The sequence below is a fragment of the Thunnus maccoyii genome, chromosome 1, assembly GCF_910596095.1.
Source record: "Thunnus maccoyii chromosome 1, fThuMac1.1, whole genome shotgun sequence".
Classification (NCBI taxonomy): domain Eukaryota; kingdom Metazoa; phylum Chordata; class Actinopteri; order Scombriformes; family Scombridae; genus Thunnus; species Thunnus maccoyii.
In genome coordinates this window covers 37,117,434-37,140,584 of record NC_056533.1, presented here as the reverse complement: position 1 = coordinate 37,140,584, position 23,151 = coordinate 37,117,434, and the positions used below count along the sequence as shown (strand labels likewise).

The 23,151-nt window shown below is 38.1% G+C and overlaps 1 protein-coding gene across 1 annotated transcript; it reads right to left on the bottom strand.

The window, feature by feature from the left end:
• Positions 1–69: 69 nt before the first annotated feature.
• LOC121896953 (cell wall protein DAN4-like) lies at positions 70–11,678 on the bottom strand. Its single transcript, XM_042411084.1, has 13 exons — positions 11,535–11,678; positions 10,765–10,955; positions 9,158–9,322; positions 8,892–9,033; positions 7,623–8,373; positions 7,376–7,520; positions 7,134–7,277; positions 6,879–6,943; positions 6,053–6,240; positions 4,375–4,769; positions 4,195–4,291; positions 1,337–1,517; positions 70–828 (listed from the first exon to the last, which is right to left on the bottom strand). The coding sequence occupies exons 1-13, from the start codon at positions 11,676–11,678 to the stop codon at positions 692–694; spliced, it is 2,745 nt and encodes a 914-aa protein (XP_042267018.1). The 3' UTR covers positions 70–691.
• Positions 11,679–23,151: the final 11,473 nt, after the last annotated feature.

Here is a 23,151-nt window from a genome sequence, read left to right as displayed (position 1 = left end):
GTCAAAAACACAAAGATGTTGAGTTTACTATCATGGAAAACTGGTAAACTAGCAGATATTCACATTTGAGAAGCTGCTACCAGAGAATTTTCTGGCATTTTTGCTTAAAAAATGACTGAAACAATTAATAAGTTATCAATATTGTTGTCAATGAACTTTCTGTCAATTAACTAACCAACCAATCACATCAACTCTGGGGTACTACCATGTATAGTGGGGGTCAAAGAGGCTCAAGAACAAACCTTTGCCTTGAAACCCCTTAGAAAGTTAATCCAGCCAGGTATTATTGGTAAAAATGTGATTCAACATTACAGTGACACTGAATCTCTTTTTAAATCATACTTCATTAGCATAAAACAATAGTGACACTCAAATTCATATAAAGTGACTAAAATATTTCCCTAAAATGTCTATGAGTAATAATCAATTATGATTTAAAAAGAAGGCTGTAGACCTGTAGATGCCCAAAACCAGTAAACTGAATAAAACTGCACCCAAAATGTTTCATCACACACTAAATACTTCATCCGTCTCAATCCATCAAAGTAATGTCTAACTTTTCAAACTCTGGATTGTGTGACAGTGATTCAAACCACCGATACCCTAAAAAACTATACAAAAAACAGACAGATTAAACTGTAGCTGACAATCTTTCTCATCATCTGAGTGGATTAAAAAGGTTTTTGGGTCTTTAGTCCATCTCAGAAGTTGGCAGGGGTTGGTATTTAGCTTTGGACCTCCTCGATCTGTAGACCACCACTACACAGACCAGGAGGCAGCCAACGATGAAGATGATGTTCAAGCCCAGATTCATGCTCGAGCCAGAAACTGAAATGGAAAAAGAAATACAAAAAGTCAGAGATCAGAGTAAAATTCAGGTACAATAAAACAATATATGGTAAAGGTCCAGGTATCATTGGATAATTCATAATTCATTCATAATTCAAAAACCAAAAAACGGTAAATCTGTTTCAAAACAAAAAACAAAAAAATGTTTTTGGTGTCAGAATTAAATACCGATAAACTGAGCAAACCCGGCCCTTTTTTGGTTTTTGCCGATTCATTTTATCGTTATTCCTTTTGGGATTGAATATCCAGCAGGTCTGCGGACATTCAGCCAATTCATTTTTGCGTTTGAAACCAAAAACAGAAGTCACTGGCGTCTTCACCATCACCACCAATTACCAACTCAACTGATAAGTGTGTACAATTATAAAATGAAATAAGAGATTTCATTTGCACAGTGACAAATTAATCTACAAAATAATCACAGTGCAGCGGGTAATCTGATGGTAAGTACTTTTCTGTATGTGTGTGTATAAATATGCACACTCACCTTGGCTGTCAGAAGTTCTCACCAGGCGCAAAGGTCCCTGGGAAATGGAGTGACTGGAAGTTTGAGCCACAGCTTCTCTTTTGCTGCGATGGCTCCCTGAGTCGGATCTGATGCATCCCTGAGAGCACCTGGTTCCAGAAATCCCACTTTCACACAGGATGACTGAGCAAGTGATGTACACCTGCACACACAATAAGTCAGATAAAGTCATGAAATGTCACTTGTACACTCTAAACAAAGTATGTATGTAATACAGACAACAGTCCATTTGCAGTTTCTATCCTTACTTTTCATATTGCAGTATAATCTGGGTACGTTTCCCTCAACTCTTCAAAGAATATTTCTTCTACAAAACACTTTGTCAGATTTGCAGCCTTTTATTTCAAGAAACTCAACTTCTCACAATCTGTGATATTAGCATTTTCCAAAAAATTACCTTTATACATGAGATACAATTCAAGGAAGGAAATATTCCAAATCATCAGCTTTCATCATCATCAATCAGCTTTTATTTGAAACTAACTCTCTGACTCTCTTTTACTCAACCAGACAATCATTTAATCTTCATCTTCGCAAACATTAACCAGAGGTCCACTTTCCATCAGATTTTTATCTCTAATCCACTAAAACTCAGAGGGAACTGTCACTTTTCAGTTAAAAAAATATATGATGTAACACATGATAAGCTTATAAATCACATTGCATCACATTGATGCATCAGTATTAATGATGTACTTTATTAAATGTATTTAAGATATCAGTCAAAGTTAGGGTTAGGGTTAGGGTTATGGTTGCAAAACAAGTACTTTTACTTTTAAAACTTTCAGTAAATTTTGCTTATTCCTTCTGTACTTTTGCTTGTAACAGGCTGAGTTGAAGCTAACTGTGTATTTACTGTATGTATACACGGTTTAAAGAGTAACCAGGCTGAAAAACAATGTTTTTCTGTCTCTCTGGTTGGAGGTTTCAGGCCTGTTGCACCTCTGACTACAACCAACCCGCAGTTGGGTGTAGTCAGGCTGGAAAGTTGCACCTGTAACCACACCTGACAATGATGTCACAGTGCCCTGAGTGCACCTGTTCATCACTGCTTTAAGGTGAGAAGTTAAACCACTGGATGTAAGCAAAGACTTGAAAGATTTTCAAGGTTGTTAAGTTACTCTTTAATTGAACAGATATATTGGAGGCAGATACATTGTGTGTGTAAAATCTTAATCTGCAAAGTAACTGGTAAGTGTTCATATGAATGCAGTGGAATAAAAAGTACAATATTTCCCTCTGAAATGTAGTTGGGTGGAATATAAAATAGCATAAAATAGAAATACTAAGGTAAAGTACAAGTACCTCAAATATGTATTTAAGATTGAATAAATGTTACTTTCTTCACTGGGGATGAGACATAATTCATTCATACCAAAGAGATGACATGTAGGGAAAGAACATATTTCTCTATTTATTTAAGTTTAATTTTGGGTTTTCTTATGTGTTTTTTTAAGTTCACAAGTGATTTTTGACATATTGATGACAGTATTGAACACACTAAAAATCCCTGGGTTAAACAAGCTTTAGTTTGGGTAAATAACCCAACAGAAAGAATTTAAAAAATCACTTTAAAACTGGATCAAAACAACCCCTTTGTGTTGAATTACTTTCTGGTCAGTGGAGGAAGAAGTACTCAGATCCTTTACTTAAGTAAAGTACCAATACAACAATGTAAAAATACTCCATTACTAGTAAAAGTCCTGCATGACAAATCCTAAAAGTACATTAAGTATTTTCTATTATAAAAGTAGTGGTTTTCTGACTGATATATTATTATAAATGACATCGTTAGACAAGAACAAGTACCTCAAAATTGTACTGAAGTACAGTACTTGAGTAAATGTACTTAGTTACTTTCTACCACTCTTTCTGAGTAACATTAACCCAGTATGTAGTGTTGGTGCTATATTGAGCTAAACTGGGTAAAATATTAACCCAGTGATTTTTAGTGTGAAGTTTTGATATTAAACACACAATATGTAATTTCAGCCACTAGGGGTCTCTCAATCAAAACAATAACAAAAGACGGAGTGTGATGACGGTGTGAAGTAGCAAGGGATCATGGGAGTTGTTGTCTTCGTTGTTAAATAACCACCTTCACCAGGATGGGATTACTCAAGTGTTCATCATTCGGGATGTTTTTACCGGGAGTTGAATTACCCGCAAAGGTCTCCTCCTCTCCAGAACAAACGGACCCAGAGATTACAGGTAAAAACACTAAATAAAGCTGTTTCACCTAAAAAATCAGTGTTTCCCCGACGATGTTCGGTGACCACCGGACGTCCGTTACGGGCTGTGAGCCGAGCTGCTGCTAACACTTGTTCGGTTTATTTCTTTGATAACTTAAGATCCAGGCGTCCAATGACTAAAATCCTTCTTCCGGCTAAAAGATATAGTTAAAAATGGCCAAAATTTATCATGAAAATGTGTCTTAACACTGAATGAAAGTCAATTTATAACAGTTTCTGTGGAACAACCACAACACCAATGTATTATCTTGTATGTGTGTAAGTTACTCTTTGGTAGACGCCATTGTAGCGGACAAACACAGCGCCGCCGTATGCATCTTGTGCATGTTTACTCTTTGGTAGAGGAGGTATGACGCCATTGACAGGCGACCAAATGAAACAGCCCGATACTTTGATTAAATTACAGATTTCTCTGGGTTTGAAAATTGTTGGAAACATTTGCGATAATGTAAGTACACAACTCAACAAAATATATAACATAGGTCTAGTTGTTTTTACACATTTTAATGTGGAATAATTACATATTATATCTTTAATTGCATGTGTGTTTGAAAAAAGTAACCTCACCTCCTCATGAGCACCGATGAATTCAAAAGCCTGCATCCCGAATCTGAACTGAGACTTGGAGCTGGGATATATCTGCACTGTGTTGTCCTTCACACACCTGTGACAATATGAAAATAGAAATAGAAGTTTAATCAACCAGCACACAGAAATCACATCTATAATATGAATCACATGTCTCACCCATTTTCGATGATGGTGTATCTGATGCGGGAGTTTGGGTTGTCATAGGGAGTCGCCTTGCAGGACTCCACAAACAGCTCTGTGTTGGGGATGGAGGTTGTCGCCTCAATCTGCATGAAGATCATCTGTTTGAGGTACACCTCCACCGGGTAAGTGCTGGCATCCTTTTGTGTCCTGAAGAGCTGGCTGTCGAAGAATTCAAACTGGAAGGTGAAAGCACCGAAGCCTTTCTCTGTGAAGGCGTACGGGTTTTTGTGGCTGAATCCCAGAGTCACGTTGGTTCTCTTTGGATAGACACAGGAAAAGGCGATCTCGACGTCGTGTTGCCTGGAGATGATCTGATTTGGGTCGGCAGATGTGATCTCATTCTTGAAGATGATGTTGTCTTCATCCTCCTAAAAGTGAAAGACAGTAAAATGGAGTCATTTGGAAAGGAAATGTTGACCATCTAAATAAAAGTTTGATTTAAATTACAAGCTGTAGTGGAAGACGTACTCAGATATTTAGTAATTAAGAAAAAGAAGCAATACCACAGTGTAGAAATACTCTTCTACAATTTTACTCACACCTGCATTGACTACTCTTTTAGTTAATGTTGATACATAAACTTTTCCACCTCATCCAAACATAAAAACCTTTTTTTGCAATATTTCGACTTTTTTCCAAATTTCCAACATTTCCACTCATGTTTTTTTAATGCGCAAATTTAAAAAGTGCACAATAATGGGTGGATGAAAACTAGGGTTGAACCCAAATACAACATTTTGTATATAATATAATATTTGTTTTGTACAAATATTTTAAAAATTATTTGTTTTCGGGAAAAAAAAAAACAAATACCAGCACACAGGTCGGTTACATCGCTATCTTAGTCTCTCTCCTCTGCTCCGCTGTTACGTCTATCAGCAGGTCTCAACGAGGGGAGTCACATCCACCTGCTACATGACACACATTTCCTAACTTGGACATCACTCCCGAAGTTGGGGGTGTTCCCCAGAGATAAAGCTGAGCTACTGACACACGCAAAGTGCTCCCAAGGGACTCTTCATAACCTGTTGTTCCCCTTCTCCTTTCGCCGAAGTTAGGTTGTAAGAAATATGCAAAAAATGAAAAGTGAAAAGCAATAATCGCCTTTGAAGTTCTCCTCTACACATTACACGGTGTGCTGTCTCTGTGTTATGGGTGTACAAATAGGTAGAGGTCTGTCTGCACATTAGTGATGCATTCAGTTTAGCTCAGTAGTCAGTGCAGTCATCTGCTTCATAAGATAGTTTTAACACTTTAATATCCTAAAATTAATAGCGTAATAAAAATAAAAACTGGATTTTTACGCCTATTTCCACTTTTATTTGAATACAAATACAAATAATTTTGCTGCCTCAACAAATACAGATACAAATACTGGGCCCTCTGCACATCCCTAATGGAAACCCACCTACTGACATTGTAATCATGTCAATTTCTGTTTGAAAGTTTTGGTTTACTTTGTTCTGTATACGTCCGTTCATGATGTAAAATTCAGTCGACACAGAAGATGTGGTAGCAGCTGTTAGTAGGAGTTAACTGTTTTTTATGATGATTGATGAAATATGCATATTAAGACATTATTGTTTCTGTACGTAGACTGATAAAGATACAGATTTTGGCAGCAATGAAGAGGTCTAGATCCATGATGTACCTCTATGAGGGTTCCACAGGTGTTCAGCGACATGACAGCGACCAGGTGGGTACTGTTGGAACTTGTTGTCAGGTTGCAGGAAGGATCTGTGAAGTCATTCAGGTGCAAGTTGTCCTCATTGCGTCTGATGAGGTAGGACTTCTCCACTTCCACCGTTATTGTTGTTTCATTGCATGTCACAGTGGTCTCTAAATACGGTCAGATATGTTAACATGAATTTTTGAGACTGTCCTCCCAAGAAAAGCAATACGACAGGTCAAAATGTCAGTTGCCCAAAAACCACAGATGCCATCTAGTGGCCGTAGTAATTGTGAGCCAGAGCAGTGGTGCAGTTCAGATGACACATATATATGTGGACAGATTTCCTCATTCAGAGGAGGAGGGTTGGACTTTGCCACAGGAGACTGCTGTTAGTTTCCTGTTTCCAACCACAAGTCAAGACAGTTTTTTAAAAAGCATAACTACAATCGTCCCCTAACCTTAATCCCATGGTTATTATTGTAGCCATGGCAACAAAGGTGGCCTAACTTTAAGGAAGTAGTAACTTTAACCCACACCACATGTTTCTCTAACCTTAACAAAGTGATCATTTTAACACAAACTATGATCTTTCCCTATGCTTTTTCAACAATTGTTTAAAAGCTAAATTTATCTTATACAAGGAAAACATTTGGATTGCATTGCTTTATTTTCCTGTGTGTTTGCAGCAATGTTGGTGCGTAGACCTGAATCCACTTTATAACCAGTGTATTCAACATATTCATGATCTAAAGCATTGCTGATATATAAAAACTTTATCCTTAAAGCAAAAATGTAGTCAACTCACCATGGTGTCCAACGTCAACAATCACACAGCGCAGCTCTGATTGATAGATTTGATGTCTGTAGACTCTGGAATAAAACATAAAATAGGAGAGTAGACTCAAGAAAGTTTAAATCATATAAACAGTTTCACCTGGGAATGTTGGATATAAAATTATACAAAGATGCAAGATGAAACGTAATAAAAATCTAATTTAAATTCAAAGTTTTTAAGTCAAATACCAGATGGGCTCATCTAGATGGTTTATTCAAAACTCACTTGTCTCTTGCTTCAGAAACAAAGCAAATAGGGAAGTGATCATTTAATTCATTATCAGTTGGAGTCCATTTTATGACGAATTCTTCTGTGGAGATTTTCTGCTTTGAAATGCCCTCTGGTCCAGCGATAATCAGGTCATAAATCCTGCGAGAGAAACAATGTTTTCATGAGTTTACAATAAAAATGAGGGCGCAGTGAACACAGCACAGCTCTCCTGTCTTTCAAAAACAACATTTCCTTACGTGCTGTACTGTGCAGTGGATACCACTTTGATTTCGAGGGTTTGGTTGACAAAGGCAGGAAGATTTACTCCATTAGACGGAGTTGGTGACAGGAAAATGGGAAAGTAATCTCCATCAAGGCATGATCGGGCTTGGTAAGAGTCCACTGAAAATCAGATCAGAAGAGAGACAGACTGAGTGAGAAATTGATAAAATAGGTATATCAATATGGCCAACAAATGTCAACATTAATATTAACATTTCATACCGTGAACAGAAAACTGCAGGGGAAGCTTGCTTAGAGGATCAATCGATGATTGGTAAGGCCTTGAGGTTGTGGTTGGTACACCTGTGGTGGTTGTTGGTGCATCAGTGGTGGTTGTTGGTGCAGCTGTGGTGGTTGTAGGTGCATCGGTGGTAGTGGTTGGTGCATCTGTGGTGGTTGTTGGTGCATCTGTGGTGGTTGTTGGTGCATCTGTGGTGGTTGTAGGTGCATCTGTGGTGGTTGTAGGTGCATCAGTGGTGGTTGTTGGTGCATCAGTGGTGGTTGTTGGTGCATCGGTGGTGGTTGTTGGTGCATCGGTGGTAGTGGTTGGTGCATCTGTGGTGGTTGTTGGTGCATCTGTGGTGGTTGTAGGTGCATCTGTGGTGGTTGTTGGTGCATCTGTGGTGGTTGGTGCATCGGTGGTAGTGGTTGGTGCATCTGTGGTGGTTGGTGCATCTGTGGTAGTGGTTGGTGCATCTGTGGTGGTTGGTGCATCGGTGGTGGTTGTTGGTGCATCTGTGGTAGTGGTTGGTGCATTTGTGGTGGTTGTTGGTGCAGCTGTGGTAGTGGTTGGTTCAGCTGTGGTGATTGGGAGTTGACGTTTACGCCTTCCCGATGAAAGGGGGTGCTTTGATGTGTAGTAACCATTAGAGTAGGACAGAGTTATGTATTTGTTGGGAAAGTCCTCCACCACAAGCTCAATTGGATGGAATCCAACTCTAGTACTGCGGGTATACTGAAGGGAGCAGGAGTTCTAATACACAGAAAAAAGAGAAAGTTACTCACACAATAATGGCTCCAACAGCTCAATCATTGTTTCCCTCTAATTTATATTGCTTCATATTGGTGTATCTTTAAACATTCCCTTATACCTTTCTGTTAGGAATAGTTAGCCAGATTTGTCAATGAGGGAGAAGGAGGAGATGTCATTTCAAGATTTTAACAAGGTAATTGCACTTTTGTTGTAGAAAAACCATCTTAGACACAAATTATTACTTTAAAGCAGAGTATTTTTAATATATCATAAAATATGTGTAGAGGGGGATCTTTAAATTTGAGAAATCACACCTTTTACATAAGCAGGTAATTCTTTAAGAGATAAGCTCACACCCTGTTTATTTGCCTTATTCTGAACTTTCTGTCTTTATATTAGTCTTATGAATTCTTATCATAGCTGGACTGACATTTTGTGTCACCTGAGTTAGAAGTTAACACAGAACAAAATAAGTTGATACTTCCTACATGGGAGTTTTGCTGACTCAGATTCCTTACCTGATCTAAAGAGAAACCACTGACCAGACCGCACAGCCCACACTCATATGTACTTGATCTTGTTGGTACCCTGCATCTGACACGGTCACCATCAGGGTCAAATACAGTCATATTGAATGACCGTGGGCAGTTCCTGGGTACTCTGTAAAGTGTGAATCAAGCTCAATCAGGAACAGTTCATGTCTGACAAGGTCATCATTGTTTTATTGATCCAGATGATACACAGTGTGTTGTCAGCATCAATGAAATGTAACTTTGATCATTACCTGAGAACAGGCAGCATGGTGGTGATGGGAGATCTGTTAGATTCACCAGTATCAGATCGGGTTCCCAGGTCTACATGTGCCATCATTCTCCAAGCGGCCTGTGAACTTCTGACGTTTGAATACCAGTATCCCTGACCATAGCGAGAATTGTAGCTTGTGGGGTATCTGTTTGCAAGAAAAGGTATTTTGATTGTAAATACATAGTTACCTGAATTACAGTTCTTAATGTAAATCAATAGCAATCATGACCATCAGTCATGACCATTAAACATATGATCAATTAATGAATTTCTTAAATATTGCTCTGTAGTAAATGAGTATTGTCATGTGATATGATTCTAAAATTCTAAAGTACTTTGTCTCGGATCTCAATAACGCCACCATATTCAGCCGACTGTCCCTCTCTATACACCCGGGCGCTATCGTAGGTCATTGAACACTACAGCACTAAATGCACCAACAGTCAAGACATAGAAGTGTGGAAACAGCCTGCCCATAAATATCTGACATTCAACTTTGGTGAATTCCTTTAAAAATCATTATAAGACCTACCTTTTTAATCTTGCTTTTAAATTTTCATTGCCTTGCCCATTTTATTAAATCTCACTGTAATATATTTTTTTGCACATATTTTAGCTTTCTTATTCATTTGAAGACTCACTTTCAGATCGTTTGCATAACTCGTTTTACTTTCTCAGCAGCTGGCATTTGACTCAGTATTCATTATTGCACTTTTCAGTTGTAAACTTGTTCCAAATTTGAGTTTATCAGCCAGTGAGACAAATCAGCAAGGAGTCAGGAGCCTGATCAAAACACATTTTATTCATGTAGGATCTTCTCCTCTTGTTTCAGCTAATATAGTCTTGCGTTACCAGACAATCGGAGATCTCCGCCTACCAATCGTCTGGGGATTTCTAAATGCTCGGTATGTGAATGGTGGCAAGAACAGCCGCTTTCAAACGTACGCTCCTTACATTTTGTCAAGGACACACCTTACTGGAAATGATGCTCTCCCCCCATTTTCCTGCGTAGTGAATTGCATGTCACTGCCCCAATATGAAGGGCCGCCCTGAAGACTTTGGTTCGTCAGTGCAGGTTTTTTTTAGTCTCTAATTGTTTCCACAAGGTTTTAACAAGAAAGCTGGAAGACTGTGCTCTGTCTCTCAATATCGTGTTTTGCTTATTGAAGAGGGGAAAGTTTCTCTGTGCTCATCTTAAATATCAGTTCAAGACATGTACAGACGAGATTTTAGAGGATTTTGTGGTATCACAACAAGTTTGGAGGCCAATTCTGGTTCAATATGAAACTTGTGTGTGGAAAGTTGAAGCCGTCAGTAAACATACAGTGACAATGGACTTCAGTGAAGACATCTTGTGTCAAGCAGCTAAACTTTTGAAATTAACAATGTTTGCATATTCATAGATTCTGCATTTTTAAATAAAGGTGAGAAAGTATGTTTAATTTTAAGAATTAGAGCTAAAAACTAGTTAATTGAACTTTTTTGTGGAAAAACATATTAGACACAAATGATTGAGGAGGAGATATTTCAGATGCATTGTGTAAAAGAAGGTATATTTTGTGGTCATCTTGTGGAATAAAATCTCACCTAATTGCAAAAGGTTGGTTGCTGCTGAGTTTTCTGTTTGTCACCACCTCGTATTGGCACCAGGTGAGACCGTAGGAGTTCCTGGCAATAAGTGCATTAGTCGTCTGGGTCTGGGATCCGCAGTTACCGTAGTAACAAGTGTAGCCATTCTGGTAGCAGTAGTATGAGGTTTGTTTGTTGCGAAATTCCACCTGCAAAGAATTCAGTCTGATTATGGAGTTTAATCTACCGTAAATGTCATGTGAGTAAAGCTTCAATGATTAACCAATTAGTCAATCAACAGAACATTTTCTGTTCTTTGTCATGTTTGAAGGTAATTGGAATATCTCAAGTTTTTGGACTGTTAGTCAAACAAAACAAGCAACCTGAAGACATCACTGTGGACTCAAAGAAATTGAATTTGCTATTTTTAAAAATTCGAAAACATTGGCAGATTCATTGATAATAGAAATAATCGTTAGTTGCAGCCTTACATGTAAGTTTAGTGTGACAGTGATACTATCAGGTTCGGGAGAAGGATTGGACAGAAAACCCATATGAGGACTTTAAAATAGGCATAATGTGTTCCCTCTTTAGAGCAGAAGAGTTCTGAATTAATAGTGACTGATTTATAATTTTTTGGGGTGTAGACGAGGCAGAGAGCATAACTACAGTCCAGTCCGCTGGATGTAACAGCATGCATTTGTCTGTGTGTGTCACTCAAAGAGCTTATTTACAAACAAAAATCTACCCTCTCCTGAGATTCACGTGACACCAGAAGTGTAACATACCTCATAAGTCCCATCTGAATTTTGTCTTTTTGGGGTGAAGGTCACTGAGCCTCCATAGTACCTGTAGTAAGGGTACATGGACCATGCAGATGCAACTGAGACCATAAGCAGCAGATGCAGCAGTGACAGTGTGAGTGAAGCCATCTTCCCGAGTGTGCCATCCCCAACATCGGTGGCTCATTTTATATATTCAGCCACAAGGAAATGAGGACATTTTGTCCGACTTACTGACAACATGAGTAGAACTAGTTTTACCAGCATGTATTTCCAAAGATAACTTGCATACTCCTCTCATGACTGCAACAATAAGTTTTTCTCTTTTGTTCTTTGTTTGGGTAGGGTTAGGGTAAGGGTTATCTTGCAGTGTTATCTTGTTCACTGTGTGAGAATGTGCAGGCTTACAAAACATTTGATCACATTATTGTTTTGTTCGAATGAAGAGTTTTGAGAACACATTTTTTAAGGATGGCAGTCGCATCAGAATAAATCCTAAACTGCTCAGTGCTCCCCGTTAGCCTTCTTATTAGTTTGTAACTCTCCCAAGTTTTCTCTCCTGCATGGTTCAGCCAGTATATAAAGATGGACGTTGTATGTCATTCGAGCCAGTTTGAAGCCCAGAGTTGCAGTTTATGGTCGGCGCCATCTTTTCAATTTGGAGCCAGGACCTTCCAGATAAGGAGTACAGGGTGTTGCCTTTCACGCTCTGGAAACACGTCCTGCTACCTCAAACCCAAGCTAACGCTAGCTTACTGGGAACACCGAGCGCTGCACACTTGCGCTAACATTAGCTATTTTAGCTAAATTGTACTAACAGAAAAGGTATTGTAATCAAAAAACATTAAACTCAGTGAAATATTGCAATTATAGTCTGACTCAGTTCGAGTCCCAGAGTCAGGGAGAGCAGTAGATGAGTCAACTGTCAATCACAGCTGTCACCCACACAGTAGACATCAAAGCTACTATAAGTCTTCAAATCTTATTAATGGAGCAATAATTTCCAAAATGAACACCAGCACACTTATTAGAGGGACTGAATTTAGAGATTGAGACCATAATGACTCATTGAAAAAGTGTATTGACTTTATGTTTCTAGAGAGAAGTTGAGGCTTTTTGAATGGGAGCCAGCATCTAGTGGCTGTTGGTGGTATTGCACTTTTACATACATCCACATTGGCTTCAGCCTCAAGCCGTAGTAGTTGTTGCTTGGTCCTAACTCTGCTACACTACACAAAGGTCATCACTAATTATTTTCTATGGGTCACATAGAAAATGGATAAAAGGGATTTTGCACCTACAATTGCTTGTTTTTTTTGTAAAATCCTGCACACAAGTGGCCTCTTGATGAGTCTCAACTCTGTTCCTACTGGTTCTTGTCTACTTCTGTTTGTATGATGTGTCCAGTGTGTGTCACTGGTGTGTTGCACTGAAAGTTTAATAGGGGTTTCAATGCTACTCACACTGAAGTGTAGCAGAGAGAAGTGGTTAAGAAAGAAAAAGCATTTAAACTGGTTTTGTTTCTGATCAGTCACTCTTTTCATCTCACTTGAGTTTCCAGGCCTTTGTTTTTATTTGTGTTTTTGCATACTGTCAAATTAATTCATGTAAATGTTAAAATATTTGCAACTATGTGTAAATGACAATAAATAACATAAAATACAGAATACAAACTATTTTGGATTCTGTATTGCAGATGTAATAAGATACACCCTGTCCAAAGAGTATGAAACATTATTTTCCCATGTAGAGAAATTTGGCGGAGCTCAATCCATCACTTGGCACTGGCTTTGGTAATTTGGTAAATCTCAGTCTGTACTTAAGTACCTGTCAAGCAAAAACAACAAATAAATCTACCAGGGAGTAAACAAGCAACAATTAATTCATTATTTTATGTAACAGCATGTGCTGTCAGTCCTAACGCCACTCCTTGACCTCAATTCACCTGTAGGTACACAGGTTACATATTTGAAAAGTTGTTCCTCCTGCTCTGTCTTCAGTTGGCTGTTTTCCGATGGTTGCTGTTTTTTGTTACATGTGCCTCCTGTATTTTCAAGGGCTGCAGCAAGGCATATTGTCCTTGAGGAGGCCAGTGAAGTGAAGTGAATAAATATCTAAATGCAAACTTCAGCATGTTCACAATGTCAATGTTAACATGCCGATGTTTAGTAGGTATATTGTTTAGCATGTTAGCATGCTAACTTTGCAGGAAATTTGGTCATAAACAAAAGTATTGGACAAATTAAAATCTTGACCTAATGATGGCATGAGATGGAATCAAATTATATGACACTACATCTCATAAATGTTGAGATATTTCACTCAGAGCAACAAATGTCACCAAATTCATTGTGATGCATCCTTGAGGCTCCATGAATGTCTGTAGTTTCTTTGCCAATGAGATATTTCACCGGATAAGTCAAAACTCCTGATGTGCTGCTTGCACTAGATAAAAAAGTCAGGAGATTGAAGTCTTGGACTGGTGCAGACTTTCCTTTTTCTTTGTGTGCTGATTTTTAAGTTCGAACACCTGTGCATTTCATAGATGGAGAAGAGAGTTGAGCATGTATCCTCAACTTTTGTTCATCCTCTGGGGACCATCAAAGTCAAAATTTCGTGGCGACCCAGCCAATAGTTGTTAAAATATTTCAGTCTGGACCAAAGTGGTGGACTGACCAGCTCACTAATGACAAGAATAAAGGTGCACACTATGGTAAAAAGTCCAGGGCAAACTGAGTAAAGCGACCAATCATTGAGATTAACCTGTGTAAGAGCAAAAACACCCAAATGCTTGAATTCACACAGTGAATATTTAATACCCTCAACAAATCAGACCTCAGATCTTGCAGTTGTTGCAGAATGTGTGTGCAGGATCCTGTGTGGCTTTGAAAAAATTGTAGTTCACTACTTTGTGGTTTTAAAACTTTTACAGCACAGGCTACAGAGCAGATTTAATCTGCCATTTGTTGCTGGCAACAGACTATATCTGCATTACGATGGGTTCCTCACTACCATCTCATTGGAGGTTCCCTGCTTTTTGCATGAGACGGATAGCAAGCAATCACACCTTAACGAGGCAATTTCTTAGCAGAGCTTTGTAGTGGGCACCCCCTTTCTCAGGAGTTTTGTTAATTTGAGCCCACAACACCTCCGAAAGGCTCGACAGCAAAACCCCGGCACCTCAGGCCTCACATCCACTCAACCCTACCGTGTCTCCCCTCCGCTGAGTGAGTTGTTCCAGCGTTCATGGCACTTTGGCCGCAGCCACCTGGATGCTGACTCTGCTTGCTTGGTAATGTCCTTGTTGCTTCTTTCTTTGACCTCTGATCCTCAGGATGGAAAAAGGCTTTCCAGAGTAACTGTCCTGGAAATCCTCAGCCTACTACTACCACTGGGAGATTTCATGCCCGCCATCTCTATTGGCATTCAAGGATAAATTCTTAGTACTTCCCAAGCTTTCTTTCAAGGCCTCCTCCATGCTCTCCTTCCATGGCACAGTCAGCTCAAGGAAGACCACTTGTTTTGTTGCTCGAGATCATATAACTGGCCTGAGAGTTGAGCTGGTAGTCTCCTCTGGGAATTTTAGTTGTTTCTTGAGATCCACGTTCATCTCCCAGTTTGCAGCTGTTGCCAGGACTCCTGTGCTGGTTGATGATCTGGAGGAGCTTTCTCCTGGTTTGACAAATCTGATGAAGCAGGGCCCTTTGTTTTTGGTGTTATTGCTCTTCTTCTTTCTCTCCTCCAGGCCTGCAGCCATTTCAGCCAGGACCTGGTCATGCCTTTACCTGAACTTCTCATCAGCAAGGCTTGGTTGGTAGGTTGATAGTATGTGTTCAAGACTGAACTCAAACTCAAAGTTGTTTGTTGCTGTACACTGAATCTTGAGAGGCACATATTGAGGGAATCAGATAGAAATTATTATTTTACTTAATTAAAATTTTACTGAGTTAGTTCCACTTCACTCCTCTCAAACTATACTGTAGGAAATGTGTGGAGTTTGTTCATGTCTCCATTGGTTTCCTCCATGTGCTCAGGTTTCTTCCCACAGTCAAAGGACATGCAGGTTAGCTGAATTGTCCATAGGTTCAGAAGTATTCAGACCCTTTACTTAAACAAAAGTAGTGACATTATTCAATTACAAATCTAATTCTTGCATTAAAAATGAGAAAAAGTAAAAAGAAAATAAACAAACTTGTTTTATAAGCAGAAAATGCTTAAAGTATCAAAAGTAAAAGCTAATTTTGACTATTTGCATGATTGGATTGACTGTTTAACAATGCATCTGTTTTATATGCTTCAGTAGATGAGTATATTTTTTCATGAAATTTTTTATGTCTCTCTTAAAACAACAGTCAGGAGCCAAAATGAACATTGAAATATGTTTTTCTTTCACTGTTTATATGGACCCCTGACTGTTGTTTTAAGTTTCATTACCTGAACGAAGAGAATGCTGAGTTGATGCCAAGATGCACCTTGACACCTTTTGTACACATGAAATAATTTTTGAAATCACCTGATGATGGAAAGTTTCAACACCTCAGCTGACAGGTATGTTGTTCTACACAATGAGATTTCTCACGCATGCGGCAAATTACTTTCACATTCATTTTCCCGTAACTCGGAGATTCTCAGTGTACTCTGTGGGGCATTGTTCTCTGTCACATTTTTGTCACTACTCATGTAATGTTCACTTCTGGGAAACAGCTCGTATTCAAGTAAAGGTGACCGATAATAATATAGATATAAGACATGAGCAATTCAATGAGGAAATGTATTATTATCTTCAATTTAAACCAATTAAGCACAATTTTTACTGACAGAGGAGATTAGATTGCAGCCAGGTACCAAAAAACACAATGTGAGATACTGTAGATTTCTTCCACCTGCAGCTGGTTTGCAGATACTTAACTGATGCTTTTGTGGCGCTGATAGCAGCTCTTTGAGATGCAGATCTACAACTAGTGGCACCGGGACAGTCATTATATCAGCCACTATTACCAAGCTGCAAATGTCATGTTAACATTATATAAGCAGGCCCAATGCATGTGCATGCAGTCACACTGCAGGAAAAGGATGCTTATATGATGCCTGTTCAATTACAGTGACTTATATACTTCTGGCAATTCTGTTTAGTATCATAGGGGAGAAAATAACTTGCTCAAAATCTTAAATGTCATCCATGATTTTTTCTGTTTTTATTGAGCATTTTGTCACACTTTAACCATGTATATAACTAAATTAAAATCACCTTTCAGAAAACAAGAAAGGCAGCATTCACAGGAAAAAGCCATTAAAATTAATTTCAACTAATCAACTAATGTGAATAATATAAAATGCTTGTGGAAAGTCAGTGTGATAGACTTAGATTTTGCATATAAGGTGAGACAAAAATAAATAATTTTATTCTATTATCATTGTCACAGGGAGTAAGACATATTTTTAATGAAGTAGTAGTTTTATGTCAGACATACAGTACGTCCTGCACACTTAATCCAAACCACGAAATTTAATCATGACATGACATTTTGACCTGACGAAGATCCGAGCAGGATTGAAACATTGTCCTCAGGAATGCAAGTTAAGAAATTATTTGAAGCCGAAAGGAAAAAGAAGAAAAATGGAAACACAAAAAAAAAAGAAAAACCTGCTCAGCACCGGCTGAGATTTGTGCTGTCAGTCTGCCAGTTTGTCATCAACCCATGTGAGATAATTGTGGTGCAAACCGAAAGTATGTAGAAGAGCAACGATATTATAGTGCTGTTAGACAAAGAAACATTGTTGTAGCTTTTAAACAAACTGATTACTGGTGTGTAAAAGTGTATCATCAAATGACTTGTACTGCAGTTGTCATTTGTGTAGATGAAATGCAGGGAAATCATGTGCAAATTTGCCGAGCAGCAAAACACAAAGGAATGAAAGTATATTGAAAAATTATTAAGTTTTAGGTGAAATTGACTTTTCATTAGCATTTAAAATGTAGCAGGTCAGCATTACTTTAGCCACACTAGCAGTGATTGGACGACAACGTGGGTCGGTTTGTCCACCACTTTGGTCCAGACTGAAATATCTCAACAAATATTGGATGAATTGTCAGGAAATTGTGTACAGACATTAATAATCCTCAGAGGGTGAAACCTACTGACTTTTCACCTAGTGCCACCAGAATGTTTTCACTTATCCTTTGAAATATCTCAACATCCTCTACATAAATTGCTACAACAGACATGAATGGATAGCTCCCAAATATGGTACATGAAATTTCTTGACAACTATCTCATGGATTGTCATGAAGTTTGGTTCAGACGTTCATGTCCCAGCCTGAATTTTTCATCTATTGTCATCATCAGGTCAGAGCTTTTATTTTATGACTAATTACATGCAAAACTAATGATGTTAGCATTTAGCTCAAAGGACCACTGTGGCTGATGACTCTTCCGTTAATCATTTTGGTCTTGAAAAGATGAAGACGTAGGAGGTCGAAGGCAAGCGGACTAGAAGACGGTTTTGCACTCATGCAAGAGGCTTTTTTTGTAGAACTAATGAAGCCTCTTGGATGAGTTGTCTTCAAGATCCACTTTATGTTTATTATTGAGGTCATAGTGAGTGGTGGTGGTGCACTGGAGTGAATTATATTGAAAGGTGTTCCTAATATTTTGCCAACCTCATGTATGTTAATGGAGTGGATGAGAAAAGTATATCATTATAGCATGAAACTACCTTCCTATAACATGTAAATGATCTTGTAATAACATGAAAAGCAACATGTTAAAACAAGAAAAGTTTCTTGTTATAACAAGAAAGTGAGTTAAAATTTTGTGTCATAGTGTCACGCTGCCATAGATATGTGTATATAATATATTTATGAAACAAAACAACAGATATGGCTATAGTTTCTCAGCAAAGAGTTTCTTAGTTGTGACTAATTATTGAACTTACAGAAATCAAAAACAGTGTAGGAAATATTTGTTTCAGGTGGCAAAGATGTGCACTTGTAAACATAATGTCCATGATTTGAATTCTTTCCGGTCTCTATCTACCTCAAACTGTAACAAAGCATGCAAACAATATGGAAATAAAAAAAAAAGAACACATCTGTGCCCACACATTGATTAATCTATCTATCTATCATCACATTACTGAAGATCACTCTGAGCAGAGAGTTTCTGGCAGATGTCCAGCACATGATACTATTTTTTTTCCAGCTCCATTGCACTTTGGCTACGTGCTGCGTATGTTACTCTAACTTATTTCTTCCTTATGTGTCAGATGATTGACGTGAGCTTATCTGAGACTCTATACTGTTTTTAAGCTGCTTTGGGCTGCTTTTTGCTGGTTGCTGGTTCCTCTTAGTTTTGTCTTTGTTTTCTTGCTTTCTGCCATGCCGGTTTGAAGATGTGACTCAGAATAACAGGAGGTGAAACCTCAAAAGTTTAGAGTCATGAGTTGAGGATCAAGCTTAGGAGAGCATGAACCAGGAGCTCTCTTCCAATGGGAACTTTTCAACTCCGGACTGGCCGACTTACTCATCATTACAAGATCCAGACTCCAGCTTCTCACCCCAGCACACCATAAGAAGCCACCCCAGGGAGCAAGCAAGTATTCATACAAAACTTTCATCAACTTGCATACACCCTGGTGCTTTCATGATTTGTAATTTCAATTGGCAATTCAGAACTAAGATGCTGTACTGTTGATTTGACTCACTGCTTCTCAGGTAACAGTCATCTCATCTGTTTATCAGGTCTCTCATACCAACAACACAATAGATATCTCTGCATCATGCATTTCAATCATTCACTAGCCATAACCTTGTGTACCAGTTTCCCTTTCTCTTTTGTGTCTTGTTTGTAAAATGTTGTAGTGTTTAGTACTTGTACCTGTAGTATTAGTAATAAATGTGTATGTAACTAAAGTGGACTTGTTTGTGTTTTCTTGTACTTGCATCTCAGTCAATTAACTTTAAAAGACCTATACCCTTGCAAAATCATAATTAAGATTAATAACAATCATAATTCTAATTGACCTCTCTTGTGTGGCCAACAAAGAGGACTATTTCCCTATTATTATACCTACTGTAATATGAGTTATGTCACTGAACGAATAATTTCATGTTGTGCACAATAATAATTCAAAGATATTTGAGTGCACAAATTTCTGTTTTTTTTTTAAGAATTCATCTGCAGTGCGCGCCGTTCCACCACTAGAAAAAAATATATTTCCCGAAGAACTTCCTGTTGCTGAAATTTGATGGCTGAGATGGGTGCACGTTTTTGAAATCGGTGTACTCCCATTACTTTCAGTTTATCAAAGAAAAGGACATCAACATTATAGTCAAGTGAAATCTATATCTAGGGAAGGCGCACATAATAAGAAAAGCCGACCAAGAGGAGAAGACAGCTTTGCTGTTTAAGGCCTGCTCCGTCATTAGGCTTTAAGTTTTTAGCATATTGCCCACCACTGGATTTATAATGAACTGCAATAAACTTGAGCTTCTGTGTTTTGATTACATGCTATCAGAGCCATTTAAAGCAGCTCTGCATGCTATGAAACAACATTACACTCTTCCATTTTATAATGCCTAGTCATGCTTCTGCAGTTATTTTGGTGAAAGTAACGCTAAAGTAGGGTAATAAGTAATACTCTACACAAACAGTAATATTGTAAAGTAACTTACTACTTTCAAATGAAAGTAACTAGTAATATACAATATATTCTATTTATAAAGTAATTTGCCCAACACTGCATTTGAATGAAGACTGTGCATTGACGTAGTGGTACCAACACAGGGTCAAAAAACTTGAACCTGAACTGACAATTTACCTTGTAATCGTCGTGAGGAAAGTTAAAATAGTTGCTGCTGTGATAACTTTGCAGAGTTTTAAAGTCTGTGAGTATTACAAACCTTGGTGTGGCGTTTGGGCATCTGTTAAGTCTTAAACTGTAGCTCCAGCTGGACCTCCTGGATTGTGTTTCATTGTCTTAAACATGCCCCCACCAACACAGCCCCTTGCACTGCAGCCTTAGCCTGCCTGAACAAATGTTTCAGCCCTGTTCATTGAACATTTTATATGCTTCCATCAGGCCAAATTATATGTAACAATAACAACTGTCAAAATTGTGCAGACACCTAGATTTGCTTTGCTCTGTCGCCAAATGACTACAGGTGACCAAGAAATCAACAAATCACAGCAGTTCTCAGGTCTCTGCTCTGGCTCCCAGTGTGTCAGACAACAGTTCTTTGACACACCGCTGCTTGTCTATAAATCTCTCAGCACCCTAGGACCAAAACATGTCTGATTGTCTTTTATGATGGATGATGATGAACCCTCTTGGCCTCTCAGGTGATCAGGCTGCCAACTGTTCCCCAAGTGCAAACTAAACATGGAGAAACAGCATTTAGTTACTGTGCAGCACAGAGCTGGAACTTCCAAAGGATATTAGACCAGCTCTGACTTTGGCTAAACTTTAAGTACTCCTTGTTACATCTTTAAGTATCCTGTATTCATGTCTCTGTTCTTCCCAAGGTATTGTGCCTTTGGTTTCATGTTGCATTGGTAAACCTACTTGCAGGTCTAGTTTTGTTTTGTTGTGTATTGTTTTTGGCCCCTTTGGGACAGAGGAACTCCACAATCTGTCCAATATTCACTCTGTTTTTAGCTCTGGTTTGGTCTTCACCAACCATCACTGCAGCCTCTTTATGATTACAACTTGTCATTTGATTCATTCATTATAACAAATACTGGCGTATATTAGTAAATAATTTGTAATCTGTATCTTGATCTGGATCTGCAACAGAATACACAGTGATATGCAATCATGCTGATTGACATTGTTCCCATGATATGAAAAATATTTAAAACATGTGAGTGTAGATAATGGATAGATGAATGTACAGATGGACAGATGTGCGGTTGGGTGGATACAGTATATTAGGACTGTGCATAAGTATGAGTGAGTCGGTCCATGACTGTGAGTTGTGAGTACATAAATGTGTTGCTGTAGTGCCACCTACAGGTGAAATGCCATAAAGCTTTACAACTGCACAGTGTGTTCGAGAGTTACAGCGGTGTACTGTACATCAGTTAAACCACACCTACAAGAACTTACCAACCAATTTCAGGAAAACTGTATTTGATGTCACAAAACAAATGAATTTGGCTTTTTGAGCTCAAATGATACATAAAAAAGGTGCCATTTTGTCGGCGGAAATAAACATGGTGCTAAGGGATGAATACATGAAGAATAAAGAAAAGAATCACTAAATAATTTTTGCTCATGAGCAGAAATGAAAGTGTTTTGAAGATGGCCACATGGTGGTGCTACAGTAATTGTTAAAAGACAGGTTCACAGTTTTTCCAAGTCTGTCTTAAAGGAAGCATTTGATTCACTAGCTTTATTCTACTTTACCTTATTTTTACTTTCTATTTAACTCTTTTTTACTTGTATTTAAATATGTCTTTTTATAATGTGTTTCTTTTACATTTTGTCTTGATGCCTTTCATGTTTTATGCAAAGCACTTTGAATTACCTTGTTGTTGAAATGTGCTACACAAATAAACTTCCCTTGCCTCATCTTAAAACAACAGTCAGAAGACAAAATGAACATTAAAGCTGTTTTTCTTGATGTAATCATTCCTCCTGTTCATACTGACCATTAGAAGATCCCTCCATAATGCACTTATAATGTAAGTGATGGGGGACAAAATCCACAAATCTGTGCAAAAATGTATTTAAAAGTTTATCTGAAGCTAATATGAAGCTTCAGCATCCACATGAGTCAAATCAAGTAGATATTTTTCAACGTTACAGTCTTTTTAGTGTCAAAGTTCCTCTTTTTGTTAATATACTGTCCGAGGAAACACAAAGAAGGAATTTGAGGCTAAAAAGATTGTAAATGTGTCAGATATCCACTTGATTAGACTAACTCAGACTGCTGAAGCCTCATATAAGCTTCACATCAACTTTTAAATGACTGTGTGGACACACTGTGGATTTTGGCCTCCATCACTTCCATTGAAAGCACATTTGAAGGATCTTTTAATATCCAGTATGAACAGGAGGAATGATTACAGCGAGGAAAACCTCTTTCACTGTTCATATGGACACCTGACTGTTGTTTTAAGACACATTTGATAATTTGTGAATTTTTTATCTTTTCTTCTCCATCAAACTATATTGAAATCTTGACTTCTGTAGAAATCTACGATTTCTAAAGACTTCTGTAGAAATTGTAGATTTCTACAGAAGTCTTTAGATTTAGTTCGGACTGAATCTGTCATCACTTCATTGTCTGATAATCTGTGCAGATTATCAGTCCCAGCCTGAGCAGGGACTTCCCAGTGTTTGTCCGGATAATCATAAAATAACAATTTATTAATTATAATGTTCATTTTAGAAATGACTCAAGACACAAACACACATTTATTATGTGATTACGATTTTAAATGGAAAGGATTTCCCCCTTTTATTGTTAATAAAACCCCAGTTTAAATGATACAAATATATAATTTCACCATCATAGACATTGTCCTACAGATCCGATAGTTCAAACTGTCAGTGGAAAGTTGTATACATTCATCTCACCAGAACTGCAAAAGCTTCAACATAGTTTAAGATTAAAAAG

Bases quoted from the DNA above. Each gene is read 5' to 3' on its own strand.
- LOC121896953 (XM_042411084.1), bottom strand. From the start codon at position 11,678: ATGGCTTCACTCACACTGTCACTGCTGCATCTGCTGCTTATGGTCTCA. The intron at 10,956-11,534 runs GTATGTTACACT...AATTCTTTGCAG, and splicing joins ATTCAGATGGGACTTATGAG to GTGGAATTTCGCAACAAACA. The intron at 9,034-9,157 runs GTAATGATCAAA...CACACTTTACAG, and splicing joins ACCATGCTGCCTGTTCTCAG to AGTACCCAGGAACTGCCCAC.